General features: G+C 45.2%; 1 protein-coding gene across 1 annotated transcript in view; it reads right to left on the bottom strand.

Moving 5' to 3' along the window:
* Positions 1-21,479, bottom strand: part of SLCO3A1 (solute carrier organic anion transporter family member 3A1) — a 417,332-nt gene that overhangs the window by 17,441 nt on the left and 378,412 nt on the right. Inside the window, exon 8 of the mRNA XM_030192656.1 lies at positions 7,797-7,972. Coding sequence (XP_030048516.1) covers positions 7,797-7,972 — 176 coding nt within the window. The remainder of the gene's footprint in view (positions 1-7,796; positions 7,973-21,479) is intronic.

The raw sequence follows: 21,479 nt of genomic DNA, 5'->3' as shown, positions 1-21,479 counted from the left end.
TTTGCTGTATAAATTGGGCAGGTAAACAACAGTTTTCACACAGCTAAGATTTATTTCTGTCCTTTCTGTTTATATTGAAAAGAGCTTTCACATTCAGAGTTAACCTGCACTGGAATCCGAGTCACACATGCTGTGACCTATGTGGGGGTCCCTGCTGTCCTTCACTTTCACTAGAATGGAATCTGGCTGCCTGAAATTAATGTCACGGCACTGCACGAACACTAGCTGATGAATTCCCACTAAGATTGGTCATAAAAGATCAATCAACTTGCACGGTGGGCAAGGGGTGGGAAAATAAAGCAGTGTTCTCAGTCTCGCTCTACATCAGGGGTGTCCAACCTCAGCCCTCGTAATCACAAAAGAGAGGGTAATACAGCATACAAGCATACAATATAGACAAGAAAAAGCACCACTGGGCCTTCAAGAAAGAGACAAGGGCAGTCCTTTATTGTGAAAAAGACCCGACACGGGCCGTGTTTCGGCGCAGAAGCGCCTGCCTCATGGGCCAAAGTGTGTCTTCACAATATATGAGCAGGAATGTTCAGACAGTCTGAATAAATTGCCAGCTTCTGCGCCGAAACACGGCCCGTGTCGGGTCTCTTTCACAATGAAGGACTGCCATTGTCTCTTTCTTGAAGGCCCAGTGATGCTTTTTCTTGCCAACCTTAGCCCTCGCCAGGTCAGGTTTTCAGGACTTCCCCCAATGAATATGCATGAGATCTATTTGCATACAATGCAGGCAGTGCATGCAAATAGATCTCATGCATATTCATTGAGTTATCATATAGGACCATTAATAGTTTAAATAATTTAAAGCTATAGCTCTTATTTTGCACATCCTATATAATAATTCTCACCTCCAACGTTCTGACTTGCTGCCTGGGACCGTGGCTCATTCCGAGTTGGTCTGCTAGGCTCCGTAGATCAGGCTGACAACACTGTAGCCATTATGATCTCAACTTCAGAACCCGGGGGGAAACAAAACATGCCTCACAGCTGATCCATGTCCAGAGGAGGGTCGCTGGACATGGGTGGCTGAAGGGGGAGCAGGGGAGAGAGGAGGGTCGCTGGACATGGGTGGCTGGAGGGGGGGGCTGGGGAGAGAGGAGGGTCGCTGGACATGGATGGCTACAGGGAGGGCAGGAGAGAGAGGAGGGTCACTGGACATGGGTGGCTGCAGGGGGGCAGGGGGTCGCTGGACATCGGTGGCTGGAGGGGGGCAGGGGAGAGAGGAGGGTCGCTGGACATGGGTGGCTGCAGTGGGCGCAGGGGGAAAGGAGAGTCGCTGGACATGGGTGGCTGCAGGGGAGCCGAAGAAAACCTTGCTAGTGCCCGTTTCATTTGTGTCAGAAACGGGCCTTTTTTTTACTAGTAACAGTATAATCATTAATACTTTTTATCTCATTTGTTACATATCAGATTCTACCATACATAGTTTCAGAAGGGGTTAACATTGAAACTTCATATTTCATAAATCAATTGAACAAAAATAATGAACATATATCACACTCTGTATTATTCTCAATGACTTTAAAGGTCCACACTTAAGAGTTAACCCCTCTTTATCTGTCCATAAAAGGGTAATTATTGATGCTTCAAATCGTTAGACTTATCGTTCCTTTAGTATATTTAACCAATATTCAGTTGATGCACTTGATTTGTTTCAGCCACGTTATGAGTCCAGTACATCACTTTATCCGAATTCATTGGGGAAATCCTGAAAACCCGACTGGATTGTGGCCCTTGAGGACTGACATTGGACAACCCTGCTCTACATACACACACCCACATTACCATTTGAAAGGTATATGTATGGCTCAAGTGAATGACCTAATTTATAAGAAAGTTTAAAGCAAACAAAGTACATAGATTTGGGGATGAGAATAACTGTTTGGTCCCCAAACCATCTCAGAGACAGGGGAACAGTTTTCATAGAGTATATTACATTGCAAATAATATTTAGACCCTGCACATAACATTACTGGTTCAGTATGGCTCACAAAATAAGAAGCTGGGCATACCCAGGGCAATATTATAACACAGTAATTTACAAAAAGTTCATTAGGCTCAACTACGTTCCTAAATAGCTCTTAAATAAGTAGGTCTTTAGCATTGTACGAAAAGCGTCCATAGTTCATTTCCGTCCAAATCAGCTACGGTAGATCGTTCCAATTGTTAGCTGCCTGATTAGCAAATGCAGCAGAAAATAACTTTTTATAAATTAACCTCGTTGGACTAGGAAATGCAAATTTTAAAATTCTCTCGATGCGTCGGAAGTGCAAGTGAATAATCCTATCCTATACAATAAAAAGCACCTCCAACGTTCTGAAGCCGGCAACGTTGCAGTGAAGCCTGAAGCCCTGAAGTGTTCGTAGGCTTCGTAATAGCTCCACCCTCCACAGGAATCGCACCACTCGCTCTCAAAGCCCCGCCCTCGGAGCCCTGCCGTACTCTGAGCCCTCCATTTGTAGGCTTCGTCATCGCTCCGCCCTCAACAGGAATCGCAACACTCGCTGTCATAGCACTGCACTCGGAGCCCTCCCGCCCTCGGAGCATAGCTGATGAGAAAGGCTTCGTCATCGCTACGCCCTCCACTCGGATCCCTTCCGCCCTTGGAGCACAGCTGATCAGAACAGCCAGCTGGCTAAGTTGCTCGCGCGTATTCCGCCCTCCCGCGCCGTGTCCCTCCCGCACTCCGAGCCCTCCTGAACACAACAAAGAGCCGCCTCTCACTCAGTTCCTCGCGCTGCTCAACAAACAACCGCCCGAATCTGTCCCTCGCGCTGAAATTCTCCTCCCTCTTAAAACTTGACGCCTCAATCGCTTCCTCGCGCAGAACTCCTAACTGGACAAACTGCTCTGACAGAACTCCACCTGCAAAGACACTGGCCGTCACTACACCAGCACAGCTGCTGAATAAAGAAAATCTGAACCCCTGTGCTGCTTTGCCTCGCATGTATTCGAGTCTCCTACACTACTCCAGGCTCCATCACTGTGGGAACAGGAGGTGGTAAGGTGCTGGGCTGGGCTGCAGTGACACTCACACGCACACTTTCTCTCACAGACACACTCGCACAGTCACTCTCTCTCACACAGTCACTCTCTCACACTACTACTACTTAACATTTCTAAAGCGCTACCAGGGTTACGCAGCGCTGTACAATTTTAACACAGAAGGACAATCCCTGCTCAAAGAGCTTACAATCTAATAGACAAATGTAGAGTCAGTCAAGTAGGGGTAGTCAATTTGGGGCATTCTCGATTACATGAAAGGTATAAAGGTTAGGTGCCGAAAGCAATATTGAAGAGGTGGGCTTTGAGCAATGATTTGAAGATGGGTAGGGAGGGGGCTTGGCGTAGGGGTTCAGGAAGTTTATTCCATGCGTAAGGTGATGCGAGGCAGAATGGGCAGAGCCTGGAATTGGCGGTGGTGGAGAAGGGTGTTGAGAGGAGGGATCTGTCCTGTGAGCGGAGGTTTCGGGCGGGAACATAAGGGGAGATGAGGGTAGAGAGGTAATGAGGTGCTGCAGACTGAGTGCATTTGTAGGTAAGAAGGAGAAGCTTGAACTGTATGCGGTATCTGATCGGAAGCCAGTGAAGTGACCTGAGGAGAGGGGTGATATGAGTGTATTGGTTCAGGCGGAATATAAGGTGTGCAGCGGAGTTCTGAACTGATGGAAGGGGGGATAGATGGTTAAGAGGGAGGCCAGTGAGGAGTAGGTTGCAGTAGTCAAGGCGAGAGGTGATGACAGCGTGGATGAGAGTTCAGGGCGAATCTTGCTGATGTTAAAGAGGAAGAAGCAACACTCTCTAAAACATACACACTCCGAGGAAAACCTTGCTAGCGCCCGTTTCATTGCTCTCAGAAACGGGTCTTTTTTTTTTACTAGTTTAACATAAACCTCTTCAGTATGGGTTTTACCATGGGAGAGGCTTCTGCTAGTCTTGGAAAAGGGAAGAAGCGCTAAGGAGAATGAGCCACAACACATTCAATTCAACCTCCTAGATAGAGCAGTGTTCTCAAACCTCTCCTGGGGGAAGCCCCGGCCAGTCAGGTTTTCAGGAAATCCACAATGAACATTCACGAGAGAGTTGTGCACGCAGTAAAGGAGGTGCTTGCAAATCTTTCTCTGAAAACTTGACTGGCTGGAGGTTTCCCCAGGACAGGTTTGGGAAGCACTGGACTATGGTCTACATTCTACGTTTATCTAATGTTAACTTAATTTAGACTATTGTAACAGTCATCTTCAAGGTCTGTGAGCCACTGCCTCCGCAGACACCAAAAGTTCACCACTATACTTGTCCCGTCTCTTAATTCCTCATCACCCAATATGGAGCCTCAGATCTTCCCAATCTAACTTTCTTATAGGCCCCTCTTTTTGTCACATCTGCCATGATTTCGTTAGGACACATATCTTCAGTGTAATTAGACTCTCCCTTTGGAATTCCCTTCCTCAATATCTCCGACTTGAACACTCCTTTGAGAAATTCAAAAGTAGTTTCAAATCCTTCCTTTTTGCTGACGCTTTTAATGACTGACCCTTCTTTCATCTTCTGGGACCTGTCTCAGTGGCTTGGATCTGCAATACAGGTCTTTTATCTTTCTTCTAACTGATTGTAGCTTCAATCTTTTTCTTCTTCCTTTTTAAATATTTTAATATGTTGCAAACTGCTTTGAAAGCTCTTAGATAGAGAGGTATATCAAGAATTAATAAAAAAATAGGAACTAAAATATAGCATGAAGCTGGTTTGCAGTGCTGAGGGGTGAACTGGGAGCTGGATCCTATGAAAGAAGGGTGAAGGACAACATGAGGGTAACGAGCATAGAACAAAAATTAAACCCTAAAGAGAAAGGCATGGGGAGCAGGGGCGTAGCCAGACAATAGATTTTGGGTGGGCCTGGGCAAGACGTGGGTGGACACCAAGTGTTCTCCCCTCCCCACCACCACCACCAAAAAAATATGTCAGCTGGCAGGAAAATGCTTCTTTCCACTTTGGGAGTCTGAAGCAGGCATGCACTGAAAACCGAGCATGCGCAGGTGCCAGTATCGTGGAGAGTAGCATTTTCATTGCCATCAGAGGGAATTCTTCAGGTGGCGGAGTTTGGGATCCTTACCAGCTACCACTAAACGTGTGCTACTGTTGGGTGGGCCCTGGCCCACCCAGGCCCACCCGTGGCTACGCCACAGATGGGGAGTAACATGCATGAGGAAGCAGTTACAACCCTAAACACTTTTGCTGGCCAGACTGGATGGGCCATTTTGATCTATCTGCTTCATCTACAGTGGATATTTGCATTCTGAAGGCGAGTTCATCACCTCTCTGCAGTTTGGAGCAATCAAACATATAAATGGCAAGAGGCGTACTCACTCGCAAATGCGCAGTAGAGACCCTCTCTGTCCCGCCCCCGCGTCAATACGTGATGACGGGGGCGTGACAGAGAGGGAACCTGCGCACCTGCGAGCGAGGAAACCGCCACTGCTTCCCCCCCCCCCCCCCAGGGTTGCCGCTACCGCTCCACCCACCCACCCGGAGTCGCCGCCGCCACCCACCCTCCACCCGGCCCGGGTACCTGGCTTCACTATTCAAACCGCCGGAACGCAGCACACAGCTCATCTGAGCTGCCGTTGGCCTTCCTTACCTGCCTGTGTCCCGCCCTCGCCGACGTTACGTCACACGAGGGCGGAACACACGCAGAGAAGAAGGAAGGCCGACGGCAGCTCAGATGAACTGTGTGCTGCGTTCCGGCGGTTTGAATAGTGAAGCCAAGTACCCGGCCCGGGTGGAGGGGTGGCGGAGGGGACTCCGGGGGGCAGCGGCGGCGACCTATCCGGGGGGGCCTTTCAACCCCCCCCCCCTTCCTTTACTAGCCCGTTTTTTACGGGCTCAACGGCTAGTGAGCCTATATTGTATAGAAGGTGTTTACACCGGAGGCGATTGGTCCTACCTCAACAAGCGTATCCCGCACTGCACTAAACTCACAATATAACAATCTCTGATTGAAGTGTGGCAGGCTCAATGTGTGGCAGCCTCATGGCAGGCTCAATGCGGCTTACGTGGGGCAATGGAGGGTTAAGTGACTTGCCCAGAGTCACAAGGAGCTGCCTGTGCCTGAAGTGGGAATCAAACTCAGTTCCTCAGTTCCCCAGGACCAAAGTCCACCACCCTAACCACTAGGCCACTCCTCCACTGTTGTTACTATTTGAGATTCTACATGGAATGTTGCTGTTCTACTAGCAACATTCCATGTAGAAGTCGGCCCTTGCAGATCACCAATGTGGCCGCGCAGGCTTCTGCTTCTGTGAGTCTGACGTCCTGCACATACGTGCAGGACGTCAGACTCACAGAAACAAAAGCCTGCGCAGCCTTCTACATGGAATGTTGCTAGTGGAATAGCAACATTCCATGTAGAATCTCCAATAGTAGCAACATTCCATGTAGAATCTCCAATAGTAGCAACAGAATCTCAATAGTAGCAACATTCCATGTAGAATCTCCAATAGTATCTATTTTATTTTTGTTACATTTGTACCCTGCGCTTTCCCACTCATGGCAGGCTCAATGCGGCTTACATGGGGCAATGGAGCGACTTGCCCAGAGTCACAAGGAGCTGCCTGTGCCTGAAGTGGGAATCGAACTCAGTTCCTCAGTTCCCCAGGACCAAAGTCCACCACCCTAACCACTAGGCCACTCCTCCACATTCATTGTTGATTTAATCTTGAATTGAGAATGAATGTGACTGTTGGGCAGGCTGGATGGACCATTCAGGTCTTTATCTGTCATCACTTACTATGTTACTGTTAGCAGATGACGGTAAGGCCCATCTAGCCATCATGCTTTTTCTGGGGACAGTGCCTCAGATCCCAAATGATCACTGCTGATCCCTTTTCCCTTTATGTCTTTGACCTAAAGACCCTGGGTGCTTATCCCAGGCGTTCCTGAATCTTGTTATTTTTTGTGCTTTCAGGATGTCCCTTGGAAGACAGTTCCATGCATCCACCATCTTCTCCATGAGGAAACATTTTCTAATGTTACTCCTAAGTCTGTGCCCTTGGAGTCTCCGCCTCTGACATCTAGTTCTAAAGCTCCCCTCTTTGCGATTTTTTTTTCCATTTACACGATTTGTGCCTTTGAATGGTCTGAATGTTTAACATAGAAAAATGTAGGCAGATAAAGACCATGTGACCTCTCCAGTCTGCCCATTCATGTCATCTACTCTCCCTATCAATCCCTTAGAGATCCTATGTACTTGTCCCAAGCTCTCTTGAATTCAGATACTGTTTTTATCTCCACCACTTCCACCGGAGGCCATTCCGCAGTTTCACTACCCTTTCCATTAAGACGTATTTCCACAGGTTACTTCTGAGTCTATCCTCTTCCACCTTCATCCTATGCCCTCTCGTTCCAGAACTTCCTTTCAATTGAAAGAGACTCGCTTCCTCTGCATTTATGCCACATAGGTATTTACATGTCCCTATCATAGCTCTCCTCTTCCACCTTTCTTCCAAAGAATACATATTGCGATCCTGAAGTCTGTCCCCATATGCTTTATGACGTAGACCATTGACCATGTTAGTAGTCGCCATCTGGACCGACTCCATTTTCCTCTTCTCTTAGGATATTTAATGGTCCATCACTGTTCTGCTTGTACACTCTACCTTTTCAGATGTGGCTTCCAGAACTTAAATGTTTAGATCTGGTCTGGTTTGGTCCCTACCACCTCCTCCCAGGCTCCATTTTCCAGAAAGTTCCTTGCATTGTGAGTAGAGCGGCTCACACTCAACATGAATTTTTACCTGATAAGTATGATGACGGAAGGTGTCTGTGCCATGGCTCCAATCATACTACACACACACATCACGCACAGGAATGTTAGGAAAGCCTCTTGACATCCAGGACTGGGGCACTTCCCAGGTACCACTGTCGTGTTCTCCACAGGGAGAGAACTGAGGCACCCACAGTCAGTAAGATTCTGCAAGGAAGCACAAGGCATATGGGTTAGGCAAAAACACTTTTAATGATTCACTTTTTCAAGCCACACATCAAGGTGGAATACAGGGCCAGCCCAAGGCAAGATGCCGCCTGAGGTGGAGCTGACATGCTGCCCCCCCCCCCCCCCCCCAGGCCAAGATGCCCCAACCCCCATCGTGGCATTTAACTTCACGGTGACAATCCAAACCCAGCAGCGGCAGTGATTCCCATATGCTGCCCTGCTTCTGCAGGCACCCGCCTCTTCCCTTTACTGCGGCTGCCTCTCTGATGTAACTTCCTGTTTCGTCAGAGGCTCAGGCAGCCACAGTAAGGGGAAGAGGTGGGTGCTGGCGGCAGGAGGGCAGCATATGGGAATCGCTACTGCTGTTGGGCTTGGAATGTCACCGTGAGGTTAAACGCCGCGAAGGGGGAGATGTTGCCCCTCTGAGGTGCTGCTCCTGATGACTGCCGCCTGAGGCCCCCACCCCCCCTCAGGTGGCCTAATGGTTGGGCTGCCCCTGGTGGAATAGTCAAAAGATTACATAGCTCTAAGTTTTTGACAAATTACCTATAGGTTGGTTTATATGTGCAAGCAGCCTCACGCCTAGCCAATTCTTTATTACTTATGCCCAGGGTAACAGCGTGGCTTTTTCACTGTCCCGATGACACTTACCACTTAGAAGCTAGTCACAGCTGAACTGACTTAGGGGTCCTTTTAATAAGCTCCAGTTAGCTGTTAACACGTGGTTTAGCACATTGTAACAGCTAACGCAAAGCTGCGTTAACCTGCACTTCTGGTAAGAACTCCATTAGCACAAAATAAGTTGTGTGTTAATGGCGTTTTTGGTTAGAAGGCGTTACTGGGACAAAAATGACTCAGTTAACGGAATCCTTGGATAAGGTACGTTCAGAGACAATGGCTAAAATATCCCAGAATTATGAGGAAATAAAAAGTATTAAGACTACGGCTGATTCACTGGTAAAAGATAAACTTTTGCTTCATAGAAAAATGGAACGGTTAGAAAATTTCAATAGAAGATTGACTCTTAGAGTTATAAACTTCCCCATAATACCTGGGATATCTCCAAATGATTTATTTAAAAAATATCTAACTGAGAATCTGAACTTACCATCTCAAGCTATCCCTCCATGCAACAAAATTATTATTTAAAAATATTGACAAAGAAGAATGAACCTGCACAAGAGGGTAATGAAATAGATCTTCAGAATTTAACGGCTATATTGGAAGAATCCATAACTGAAGTGACAACTCGTGGAACTTTAATTATTTCCTCAATATTTGAGCAAGACTTAAGTTCATTGATGAGATTATACTTTAAAAATTTTCAGAAACCATTTTATGGTCAAAGAATATGGATTTATCCTGACGTTACTAGAGTAACTCAGGAAAGACGTAGAAAATTCTTGTTACAAAGGGATAGAGTGAGAGAAATGGGAGCTTCATTTCTACTCGCCTACCCCTGTAAATGTATTGTCAAATATTTGAATAACAAGTATATTTTTTATGATCCTGAACAATTACAGGGTTTTGTAGATAGGAAAAACTTAAATTGAGAATAATTATTAGAAATAGCGAGAAACATCAGAAGTAAAGCCACTGACATATAGACAATGTTTTCTTTTATTAATCTCTCCTATAAGATTTTCACCACCTTTCCCCCCTTTGAAGATTGAGGTCTGAGAAAGAGATAGGATTGTTGTTATAATATTTTTTGTTTGAGACCTGTTGGTCCAGATATTTATTTTTCTTTACATGATCTCTGTGTTTCCACAAGTATGTTGTTACTACAACTTGTATATTGTTTAAATAATAATAAAATAAAATTTAAAAAAAAGAAGGCGTTACTGGGAGCAGCATGGTTCACTGCAGGTAACGCAAAGCAGTTACTGGCTGCTAATCGATAACGCAGAGGCATTTCCTGCCTCCTATACAGGAGGCGCTAAGTATATTTTATTTATTTATTTGTAACACTTGTACCCCGCGCTTTCCCACTCATTAGCAGTTTCAATGCGGCTTACATAGTATATCACGTTAACAAACTAATATAGAATGGATACAGTTGTAATATAGTAAATAAAGTTGTGTTCGTAAGATGCGGATAGGTAAGATGGGTAAGGAAGGAGGATAGAAGAGGTAGGGAGTGAGAGGATGGTGTGTATTGGGATTAGCATGTTGATTAGTATGGGAGAGTGTATAGGAAGGGGTAGGAAGAGGAATGTAGTAGAAGGATTTAATAGGGAAGCATATTCCAGATTCTGTCTTCATAGGCTGATCATGGTAGCGTAGATGGACTTATAGTTTAAGTCAGATCATTAGTGTAGGCTTGCTTGAAGAGGTAGGTTTTTAGCAGCTTCCTGAAAGGTAGATGGTCTTTGACTATTCGAATGGATCTTGGTAGGGCATTCCAGAGTTGGCTGCCTATGACGGAGAACCTCTGTGAACAGCGCAATGGTTCCACGTGTTACAGGCAACTTTAACGCATAGCCAGAATTTGAAAATGCTAGGAAAGCCCCTTCTTCCTACCATTGTAGTTTTGGACTGGCTACGTGTTAAATTCTGCATACAGCATATTCGACACTTTAGTAAAAGAGTCTATTAGCTCTGGAACATGTTTGTTGACCCTTATTTCCAAGTGGTCAAATGGAGCAATACAGCAACTGTAAAGACTGGAAGTTGCTGCTTCATGGATTACGAGGCTCATTTTCAAAGCACATAGACTTACAAAGAGGGGCATTTTCGATTTGAGGTCTAAGTCTGACTTTGGACGTTTTGCAAAAAATGCCCAAAATCGGAACAGAAAAGAAGGTCATGTTCAAAAAAAAGAAAAAAATCTAGCTTTTTAACTAAAAAAAAAAATCAGGGTCTTATAGCTACGATGTCCAGAACATTTATATTCTTTGTTTCTTTCCCAATAGTTCCTTCTTTGTCATGAGATGTGGAATCTCATCTGCTTTATTTTCCATCTTCTACTAAAGTTAAATATAAAAAGTCTCTATCATCTTCATTTCCCTGTCAAATAGTTTCGACATGGTGTTCGATGATGTCTTCTTATTTATTACTTCAGAAACAACTGAAGACTTATTTGTTAAGTTTCATTTTTTTTTATTAGTTCCTGTATTTTCCTTTTATAACTTCTTACTTGTAATTGGTATTATCCACTTTGAACCTGTTGATGGGAGTTGGCGGATTACAAGTGGGACCTCTCCTCCTGGTCTCTACTTTATAGCTGTAGGCAATTTTCAAAGGCAGAAACAGACTTTGCAACTGTGTAGGCTCTCTGGGAATTGTCCCCATAAATCTTTCTTATGTTAAATCTTTTTTTTTAATTGAGATGCAGATAAACATTCAAGACACAAGGAGATATCTTGTTTTAACTAACGGAACAATCGTATGTCTAACTCACCTCCCACCCACCCTGACTGTAGCCCCCCAGTACAGTAACAAGAATAGACATGCATTAGTCAGATCAAACCAGGTGGCATAGATTGAATCAGATCATTCACATTATTAAACGAATAAGTGAAGAACTTGGACTTTTATCGCTCTTCACGTTGATCACTAACACAGACAAGAACCTAAACTCCCTTCCTCCATCCCCCCTCCCTTAAATGATTAAAGTTGAGAAAAGTTCAATAGAAACAAAGAAACATGATGGCAGATAAAGGCCATATGGCCCATCCTCTTTAACCCCTAACTCTTCCTTTTCCTAAGCGATCCCACATGCTTATCCCAAGCCTTTTAAAATTCTGACACAGTCCTCGACTCCACCACCTCCACCATGAGGCCATTCCACGCCTCCACCACCCTTTCCGTGAAATAATACTTTCTTAGATTACTCCTAAGCCTATTTCCTCTTAACTTCATCGTATGCTCCCTCGTTCCAGAGCTCTCCTTCAATTGAAAAAGGCTCTCTTCCTGTACATAAATGCCCTTGAGATATTTAAATGTCTCTATCATGTCTCCTCTCTCCCTCCTCTCTTCCAGCGTATACATGCTGAGGTTCATAAGCCTGTCCCTATGTTTTTTTGCTCAAGACCGCTTACTAATTTTGTAGCCGCCCTCTGGACCGACTCCATCCTGTTTATATCTTTTCATAGGTGCGGTCTCTAGAACTGCACACAGTACTCTAAATGGGGCCTCACCAGAGACTTATACAATGGAACCATCACCTCCTTTTTCCTGCTGGTCATCCCTCATTTTATGCACCCAAGCATCCTTCTGGCTTTGACCAATGGGTCGACTACAGAGACATCTGGTTCAAGTTAGCAATTAGACATAGGGCTCTCAAACAGCCCAAATTCTCTGCATCCTCTTCAAAGTATGGCATGCATTTTGAGCCTCCAAAACCATGAAGGTATGCAATGCATTTTTTCAGTGCCAACAGGTAGGCGGTGCATTCAGTGTCCAATGTTACATAATGCATGTTTTACCTACAATGCTAGCTTTATACAGAAATAAACGTTCTGCCCTTCGAAGTGGACCCCCCCCCCTATATGTTTGGAGGAAAGATCTATGGATCTAAGCAGCAACTGGGCGCAATATCTCATCAGCTGTATCCAATACCATCTGATGAGGGGGCAAGTCCACACTGCATGGGGATAAGGTGGCCTCTGATGAGGCACCCCGCATAGTAAGCTTGATTTGGACCCAAGTACGCTCTAGTAATGATCCTATATTGACTTTCCCTATACTAAGCACTATGTATTCATACAGGAATCATCTGCAAGTATTTAAGTATGTTACCCTCTCAGACTCCCAACCCCAATTCAGCATTCCATTTGTGGGTCAGGTGGGTATAACTCCTACTTGCCAGCGCTACGACTATCACCCTATATAGACTAGAAACTGTGCATTGAGAATTCCCTGAGGAAAAGAAAAAATGTTTTAATAATTGGAACATCCCTATAGGGAATTTATGCCGCAAGAGATGCTGCACATAAGTGGAGACTTGCAGGTATGTATAATGGTCCAATCTACATCTTCTCAATTTTTGTTGCAGCGCCTTTATAGATTTCAATATGCCCATTTCTAGCACAAGATCCGCTACATAAACCATCCCTTTAGATGTCCAGCAATGGAAAATCCACATCTCCATTCCTGGACCAAAATCTGAGCTTCCTATGAGTAGTATCATGTCCTGTACAAGAAGGATTCTGGTGCAATAACGTTATCAAGTATCGCCAGATAAATCTCATAGGGTATAGCAATGTGTGCCACCGCCATTGCTTAGGGATACTTCTAATGGCTTTATGGAGAAGATAGTGAGGGTGAACTGGCCAGAATAGTTCCCGTTCTATCCCCCATGGCATGTAATCTTCTGAGCCCAACACCCAGTCCGCTAGGTGCCTAAGCAGACACACAAAATTGTATAAGTGTAGGTTTGGTAGGCCTAGCCCCCCCCCCCCTCCCATCCTGTAGCCGCCAAATAGTTGCTCCAACTGAACCTCGGGTTTCTTATCCCCCCACCAACAAAACCAGGCCAGCATCTTCTAAGCTTTCTGTTATCCTTTTAGTAACATATATAGTGGAAGGTGTTGAAATACAAATAACCCCACCTAGGGAAAAAAAAATCACACTATAAAGACTAATCCTGCCACTCAGCGAGAAAGGCAAATTATTCCAGAGGATTAAGCATCAAGGGCCAGCTGTAAGTAATATTCCCAAATAAGTAAAACCATCCATGTCCCATTTCTATAGGAACTCCCCGACCCACCGTCTCCTGTGGTCTGAATTTATAGGCAACCCTTCTGATTTGTTGATGTTTATTTATTTATTTGTTGCATTTGTATCCCACATTATCCCAACTTTTTGCAGGCTCCATGTGGCTTACATTACGCTGTAATGGTGATCGCCATTTCCGGAATGAGAAATACAAAGTAGAATTACATTTAAAGTGCATAAATGTTAAAGTAAGTTATAAAGTAGGTTGGATAAACAGTTCATTACAGGCATAAGAGATAAGGGGGTAATGCGTTAATGTTCATTGGTGGCAAGTTGATTGATGCAATCAGGTGTAGAGAATACGGTTTCATCTGGTTCTAATAGAGTTTTGATGTTATTTTCAGGCCTAAAGCCTGAAAATGACCCATATTGTGCAAAGCTTTCCAGCACTGGGCTGGGGATGTTAAGTGCACTAGAAGACCATCAGCAAAAGTTGAAATCTTAAATTCATGCACACCCATTGTAGCACCAGTTTCCCACTATCTCCCATCTTAAATAATGCTTGAATGTTTTCACTTATATACACTGTCAGCTAGCACATTTGCTTATTTCCAATCTGAGGAAGAAGGGCAACCTTCGAAAGCTAATCAAGAAATGTATTAAGTTATGTCCAATAAAAAAGGTATCATCTTATTTTCTTTTCCATGTTTTATTTTGTTTGATTTCTATTCATAACCACTATCTCCCAAACCAACGGGTGGGCCCATTGTTAAGACAAATAGTAAAGGGGACAGTGGGCATCCCTGACGAGTTCCACTAAGCACCAGAGATGTCGCTGATACATTACCATTCACCAGTACTCTGGCTGTGGGCCCACCATATAAAGCTTTAATTGCATGTTAATAAAACCTTCAATGCCATACACAAGCAGGACTGTGAATAGAAACTCCTGACTGACTGTTGAATGCTTTTTCAGCACCGAAACTGATCAATAAAGGGTCTTGACCTGTATTATGTACCCTCTCCAAGGAGGCTAAGATAGTCCGTATGTTCTTCACTGTCTGATGAATCCTACCTGAGGCTCTGCTATAATAGATGGGAGGAGCTTAGCTAAACGGTTAGATAGAATAATAGCCATTAATTCTGCTTCATAGCTAATTAGAGAGGTGGGCTATATGGATATGCGGGGTCTTTCCTTGGTTTAGGAAAAACCATAATATCTGCCAGACTGTCCCATCGCATTGTGTGCCACCCGTCCATCCAAGCCTATTTGAATCATCTTCTCAAGCTCTGCCATCATCAACAAACTGCAAAACTAAGCATTGTTCCCTCACTTATACTGCATGCTTCATTGCGAGCTATTGTCCAACGTCTGTAGGAAGGTTTGTGCATCCTCCGCTTTCTCATAGGTCTGTGTACGTCCATCATGCGTTACCTGCAATATAGCCGGGTAGAGGAGAGCGAAGCGGATTTGCTTGTGAAGTAGCGCCGTGCACACTGAGATGAAGGCCTTGCGTAATTGCTGCACATGGTGCGAATAGTCTTGAAAGCATAATATAGTAGCATCCTGATAGATGAGCTTTTGCCCTTTGCGGATGACAGCTAATATCCGCTATCTGTGCATAAAAGTCAGGCTTTAAAAAATCACCACCCTCGGTCTATTAGAGGCCTGTCTAACTGGCCTCACCCTAGGAGCCTGTTTTATAGAAAAAGTACCTGAATCGGACTCCCAGATTCAAAGTTTCGGGGGATATACGTTTCCAGAAAGGTCGGGAAATCCTTTTCAGAAAACGATTCCGGTAGACCAACTAACCGTAAGTTGTTTCTTTGTCTACGGTCCTCTAAATCGTCCATAAGTATTTGCATACTGGGACAGACCAAAGGCTTATCAAGCCCAGCATCCTGTTTCCAACAGTGGCCAATTCAGGTCACAAGTACCTGGGAAGAACCCAAAAAACTACAATACATTTAATGCTGCTTAAAATAAGCAGTGGATTTTCCCCAAGTCCATTCTAATAATGGTCTATGGACTTTTCCTTTAGGAAGCCATCCAAACCTTTTTTAAACCCGTTTTACCACATTCTCTGGCAAAGAATTCCAGAGTTTAATTGCACATTGAGTGAAGAAACATTTTCTCTGATTCGTTTTAAATTTGCTACTTTGTAGCTTTATTGTGTGCCCCCTAGTCCTAGTATTGTTGGAAAGAGTAAACAAGCGATTCACGTCTACCCATTCTACTCCACTCATTATTTTATAGACCTCTATCATACCTGTCCTCATTCATCTTTTCTCCAAGCTGAACAGCCCTAGTCCCTTTAGCCTTTCCTCAAATATGCTAACCACTGTTACTACATCCTCTGCCAAAGAGTTCCAGAGCTTAACTATTTGTTGAGAGAAAATATATTTCCTCCTATTTGTTTTAAAAGCATTTCCATGTAACTTTCTTGAGTGTCCCCTAGTCTTTGTACTTCTACTTGGTGGAGAAGAAAACGGTAACGGAATTCAAACATGTGTGTGATATACATAAAGGAATCCTGTGCAGAAGGAATGGATCCTCAGAAGCTTAGCCGAAATTGGGTGGTGGAGCCGGTGGGGGGAAGAGGGGTTGGTGGTGGGGAGGCGAAGATAGTGGTGGGCAGACTCATACGGTCTGTGCCAGAGCCGGTGGTGGGAGGCGGGGCTGGTGGTTGGGAGGCGGGGATAGTGCTGGCCAGACTTATATGGTCTGTGCCCTGAAAAAGACAGGCACAAATCAAGGTAAGGTATACACATGAGTTTATCTTGTTGGGCAGACTGGATGGACCGTGCGGGTCTTTTTCTGCCGTCATCTACTATGTTACTATGTTACTCCATTTTGGTCGCTGTTCTTTGAACCTTTTCTAATTCCGCTGTATCTTTTTTGAGATAAGGCGACCAGAACTGAATGCAATACTCAATGTATTGTTCTTGGTCCCCTCCTCTTTTCTATCTACACTTCTTCCCTTGGTTCATTAATCTCATCCCATGGCTTTTCCTACCATCTCTATGCTGATGACTCCCAAATCTACCTTTCTACCCCTGATATCTCACCTTGCATCCAAACCAAAGTTTCAGCGTGCTTATCTGACATTGCTGTCTGGATGTCTCAACGTCACCTGAAATTAAATATGACCAAAACCGAGCTTCTCATTTCCCCCGCAAACCCACCTCCCCGCTCCCCCCGTTTTCTATTTCTGTTGATGGCTCTCTCATTCTCCCTGTCTCCTCAGCTCGAAACCTTGGGGTCATCTTTGACTCCTCTCTCCAGCTCTGCTCATATCCAGCAGATTGCCAAGACCTGTTGTTTCTTTCTTTACAACATCCGTAAAATCCGCCCCTTTCTTTCCGAGCACTCTACTAAAACCCTCATCCACACCCTTGTCACCTCTCATTTAGACTACTGCAATCTGCTTCTTGCTGGCCTCCCACTTAGTCACCTCTCCCCTCTCCAGTCGGTTCAAAACTCTGCTGCCCGTCTCGTCTTCCGCCAGGGTCGCTTTACTCATACTACCCCTCTCCTCAAGACCCTTCACTGGCTCCCTATCCGTTTTCGCATCCTGTTCAAACTTCTTCTACTAACCTATAAATGTACTCACTCTGCTGCTCCCCAGTATCTCTCCACACTCGTCCTTCCCTACACCCCTTCCCGTGCACTCCGCTCCATAGATAAATCCTTCTTATCTGTTCCCTTCTCCACTACTGCCAACTCCAGACTTCGCGCCTTCTGTCTCGCTGCACCCTACGCTTGGAATAAACTTCCTGAGCCCCTACGTCTTGCCCCATCCTTGGCCACCTTTAAATCTAGACTGAAAGCCCACCTCTTTGACATTGCTTTTGACTCGTAACCATTTGTAGCCACTCGCCTCCACCTACCCTCCTCTCTTCCTTCCCGTTCACATTAATTGATTTGATTTGCTTACTTTATTTATTTTTTGTCTATTAGATTGTAAGCTCTTTGAGCAGGGACTGTCTTTCTTCTATGTTTGTGCAGCGCTGCGTACGCCTTGTAGCGCTATAGAAATGCTAAATAGTAGTAGTAGTAGTAAGGTGACACCATGAAGCGATACAGAGGCATAGTATTTTTGGTCTTATTCACCATCCCTTTCCTAATAATTCCTAGCATCCAGTTTGCTTTTTTGGCCGCTGCCACACACTGAGCAGACTTCAGCGTATTATCTACAATGACACCTAGACCTTTTTCTTAGGTGCTGACCCCCCCAAGGTAGTCGAGTACCTTTTCAGACGGCACGCCTGCTTTTATAACTGATGCCCTTTGCTAATAAAACACAGAGGAAAAGACAAGTTGAAGGGCAGCTGGAGGAAAGCCCAGATTAATTACTTTTTTAAAAATAATTACCAGTTCACAGACAAAAGCAAGGAGCCAGTTGCTAAAAGGCAACTTGGATTTGCTGACACTGGATAACTTAAGAAATGCTGTAAATATGGAAGTTATCTATAATGATGCAGGGTTTCACCTCTTCCTCATCTCGAGCGTCACCATAATTGTTTTTCTAACCAATTATCTGATATGAGTTGAAGGCACTTGCTTCTCAGCGATGTTAAACATCACACCGGAATTCTCCCCCTCAAAATTAATTACTCTTAAAAATTAAAGGCAAAGCCAGTGATCTGTACAATATATAACTAGAGATAGACAGTTGCAAACATGTCTGCAGCTTTGCATGATAAAATGTGTTCTGTATTTAAAACATTTTTAGGCAGCACCTGGAACAGACCAGGGGCATAGCCAGACTTTGGCGTGAGGGGGGTCCAGAGCCCGAGGTGAGGGGGCAAATTGTAGCCCCCCCCCTGGTGCCGCCGACCCCCCCCCGCCATTGCCGACCCCCCCGCCGCCACCACCATCACCAACAACAACAACTTTGACCCCCCCCTACCGACGACCCTGCCAATGACCCTCTCGACCCCCCTCCCGCTGCCAACCCTCCCCCGCCGCCGCCGTCTCCTCTTCTTCCGGAAAGGTAGCTGACGGCGATGGCGGGAGAGGGTTGGCAGCGGGAGGGGGGTCGAGAGGGTCATCGACAGGGGGATCCAGGGACAAATCTACGGGGGCCCAGGCCCCCGTGGCCCCACGTAGCTATGCCACTGGAACAGACAACCAGTTTTTCCTGAAAATTATATTTTTTTGAAACTGTAAGATCTCACTTGAACCTTCTGTTTCTTTGGCTGTTACATGTCCTTACAAAATAATGCTTAGGTGTTTTTCTGCCACTCGCCCAGGAAACGGACAGTGTTCTGTACACTTACACACAAGTGTAATGTAAATATAGATGCGCTTTAAAAGAATTAGGACGGGTTCATTTTACAAAGAAACTTACTACTACTAATCTTTTCTATAGTGCTACTAGACGTATGCAGTGCTGTACATATTATATACAGCAGTGGTGTGCTGGAGCCGGCTCGCACCGGTTCGCAACAGCCGTTTGTTAATTTTTTTACAAATTTTGCGAGCCGGTTGTTAAAGTAAGCTGCTTCAACAACCGGCTCCCAGAGGTGCTGCATCAGGGGTGGGGGCAAGAAGGGATAGAGGTGCTGCATCAGGAAGGGCAGGGAGGGAGAGTGGTATTGCATTGGGGGGAGCAATGAGGAAAAGAGGTGCTGGACAGAAAGAAAGATTCAATGAGGGGAATGAGGAACGGAGAGGTGCCGGATTTGGGAGAGAAGATGGATGATGGACATGAAGAGAAAGGAAGTGCCAAATGTACAAGGAAACTTTGGCAAAATAGTTAAGAGAAGAAAGAGGAAAGCAGAAACCAGAGACTGGGACCAACACAATAAGAAAAATAAAATGGCCAAAGGTAGAAAAATGAATTTTATGTTCCATTTATTGATTAGAATACGTCAGGTTTTGGATGTGTGTCTCAGATGAGCCTCACTCATTGGCCTTCAATCTGCAGAATAGTGGTGCTAAATCTCCAGCTTTGAGATGGGCCATCCTTGGCATCTCTGAACTCCTTTACCTTTATTGACAGGGATACTGAGACCAAATAAATGGACTGTGACTGCTCTCTGCTACTTAAAAAAAGAGGTCCAAAATGCTGCAATCCAAATGGATCACAAGCACAAAGCAGCAATGATGAGCCAGTAGCTATTTCTTAGAATCCTTTAATAAATCCAAAATAACTTTATAGTAAGTGGAAATACTATGTCCAAAATACTTTTTCCATTAGTCCATTAGTTTTGGCACATACTGCAATGGCATAGACACAGCGGGGCCTTTTGAGCCCTCCCAATTTGAGCTCATGTCCCCCAAAGTCTGCTGGTTTGGCTGGTGGTGTGGGGGGGGGGGATCCCCAAGCCCTGCCAGCAGAAGCTTTCCTATGGTGATATTTGCCACAGCACTGCCTGCCCTGCTTCCCTCTCCCTTGCGTGCATGCTCAATGTCACTAAGGGGTCCTTTTAGCAAGCTGCAGTAAAAAGGGCCCTGTGGTAGTGACAGGGGCCATTTTTCCCCACACGCCAGGGCCCTTTTTCCCGCAGCGGGTAAAAATCCCTACAAAAAAATGGCTATGCAGTAAGATTACTCTTACCGCATGGCAATGAGGTGGGGAGCACTTTCCGTCACACCCACTGAGGTGGTGGTAAGGGCTTCCACGGTAACCCGGCACTGTCCGATTACCGCTGGATTAGTGCCATGGTAGAAACTTTGAGTTGCACCGGAAATGGCACGTGCTCGAGGCAGTAAGTGCCCACGTGCCGAACGGCCATTTCCTGTAGGAAACCGAGACTTTCCTTTTATCAGCTGCGGTAAAAGGGGGGCCTCGGCGTGCGTGTACAACACGTTCCAATGCCAGCGCTGGTCCCCTTTTGCCGCAGCTTGGTAAAAGGGGCCCTTAGTTTTTAAGTTGTTATGCACTGAACAGCTGTACCCTAGCATTTCAGGAAACCTTTAACACAGTACCATCCACTTCAAACATTATATTCTGAAGATAGCAATTTCCTGGAAATTCCCTCTCTAAAAATGATCTAAATGAGATGTTACTTGGTCAACTGCTGGGCCTCGGCTTTGGAATAATCTCCAGAGGAGCTGTGAGCTGAACCTAATTTACTGCAGTTTATATAAGAAATTAAAGACATTTTCATTTGATGAGGTTTTTCATTAATTTGATTATTTTCACCCAAGATTTCTACACCAATTTTAGAACACTGAGCAAATTGAACTTAATTGGTGGATCAAAAATATTTAATTATGATTAATCACATTTTAATTGTGGTCCATGAAGCCCCCCCCCCCCCGAGCATGTACTTTCTTCCCAAAGACCACCAGATCCACGCACCCCAGCAGAGCATCCACCCACTCCAGAAGCCCTCCCAGAGCATCCGTCTCTCTCCAAAAGCCCACCTTCCCAAAGAAACCCCCTTGAAAACCTCCCCTAAGAAAATATACTTCTCTCTAAAGGATCCAACCCACTCCCATAAGCCTCGCAGGCCTACCTGAAGGATGCCTTGGTGGTCTAGGACAGGGCAGGCAGTAGCAATCCCCAGTCACTGATGCCCGTCCTAACATACAGTAACACAGTAAATGTCGGCAGATAAAGACCCCTACGGTAGATCCAGTCTGCCCAATAAGATGGCCAGAGCCGCATCTGCCACTCTGTGCGGGCCCCAGTCACCCATGCTTAAACGCTGGTTGTCAAGTCTCCACAACGCCAACCATATAGGCAGCCGAACATGATGGAATCTTGGTTATAACCACATATTATCCCCAAGAATTGACGACAGTATTCGACTCACCAGTCAAGATGCCTTTCCTCTCCCCTGCGCTGCACAGCACCCTCACTCACAGAAC

The sequence above is a fragment of the Microcaecilia unicolor genome, chromosome 1 (assembly GCF_901765095.1).
Source record: "Microcaecilia unicolor chromosome 1, aMicUni1.1, whole genome shotgun sequence".
Taxonomy (NCBI): Eukaryota; Metazoa; Chordata; class Amphibia; order Gymnophiona; family Siphonopidae; genus Microcaecilia; species Microcaecilia unicolor.
This window is presented reverse-complemented; position numbering and strand designations above follow the sequence as displayed.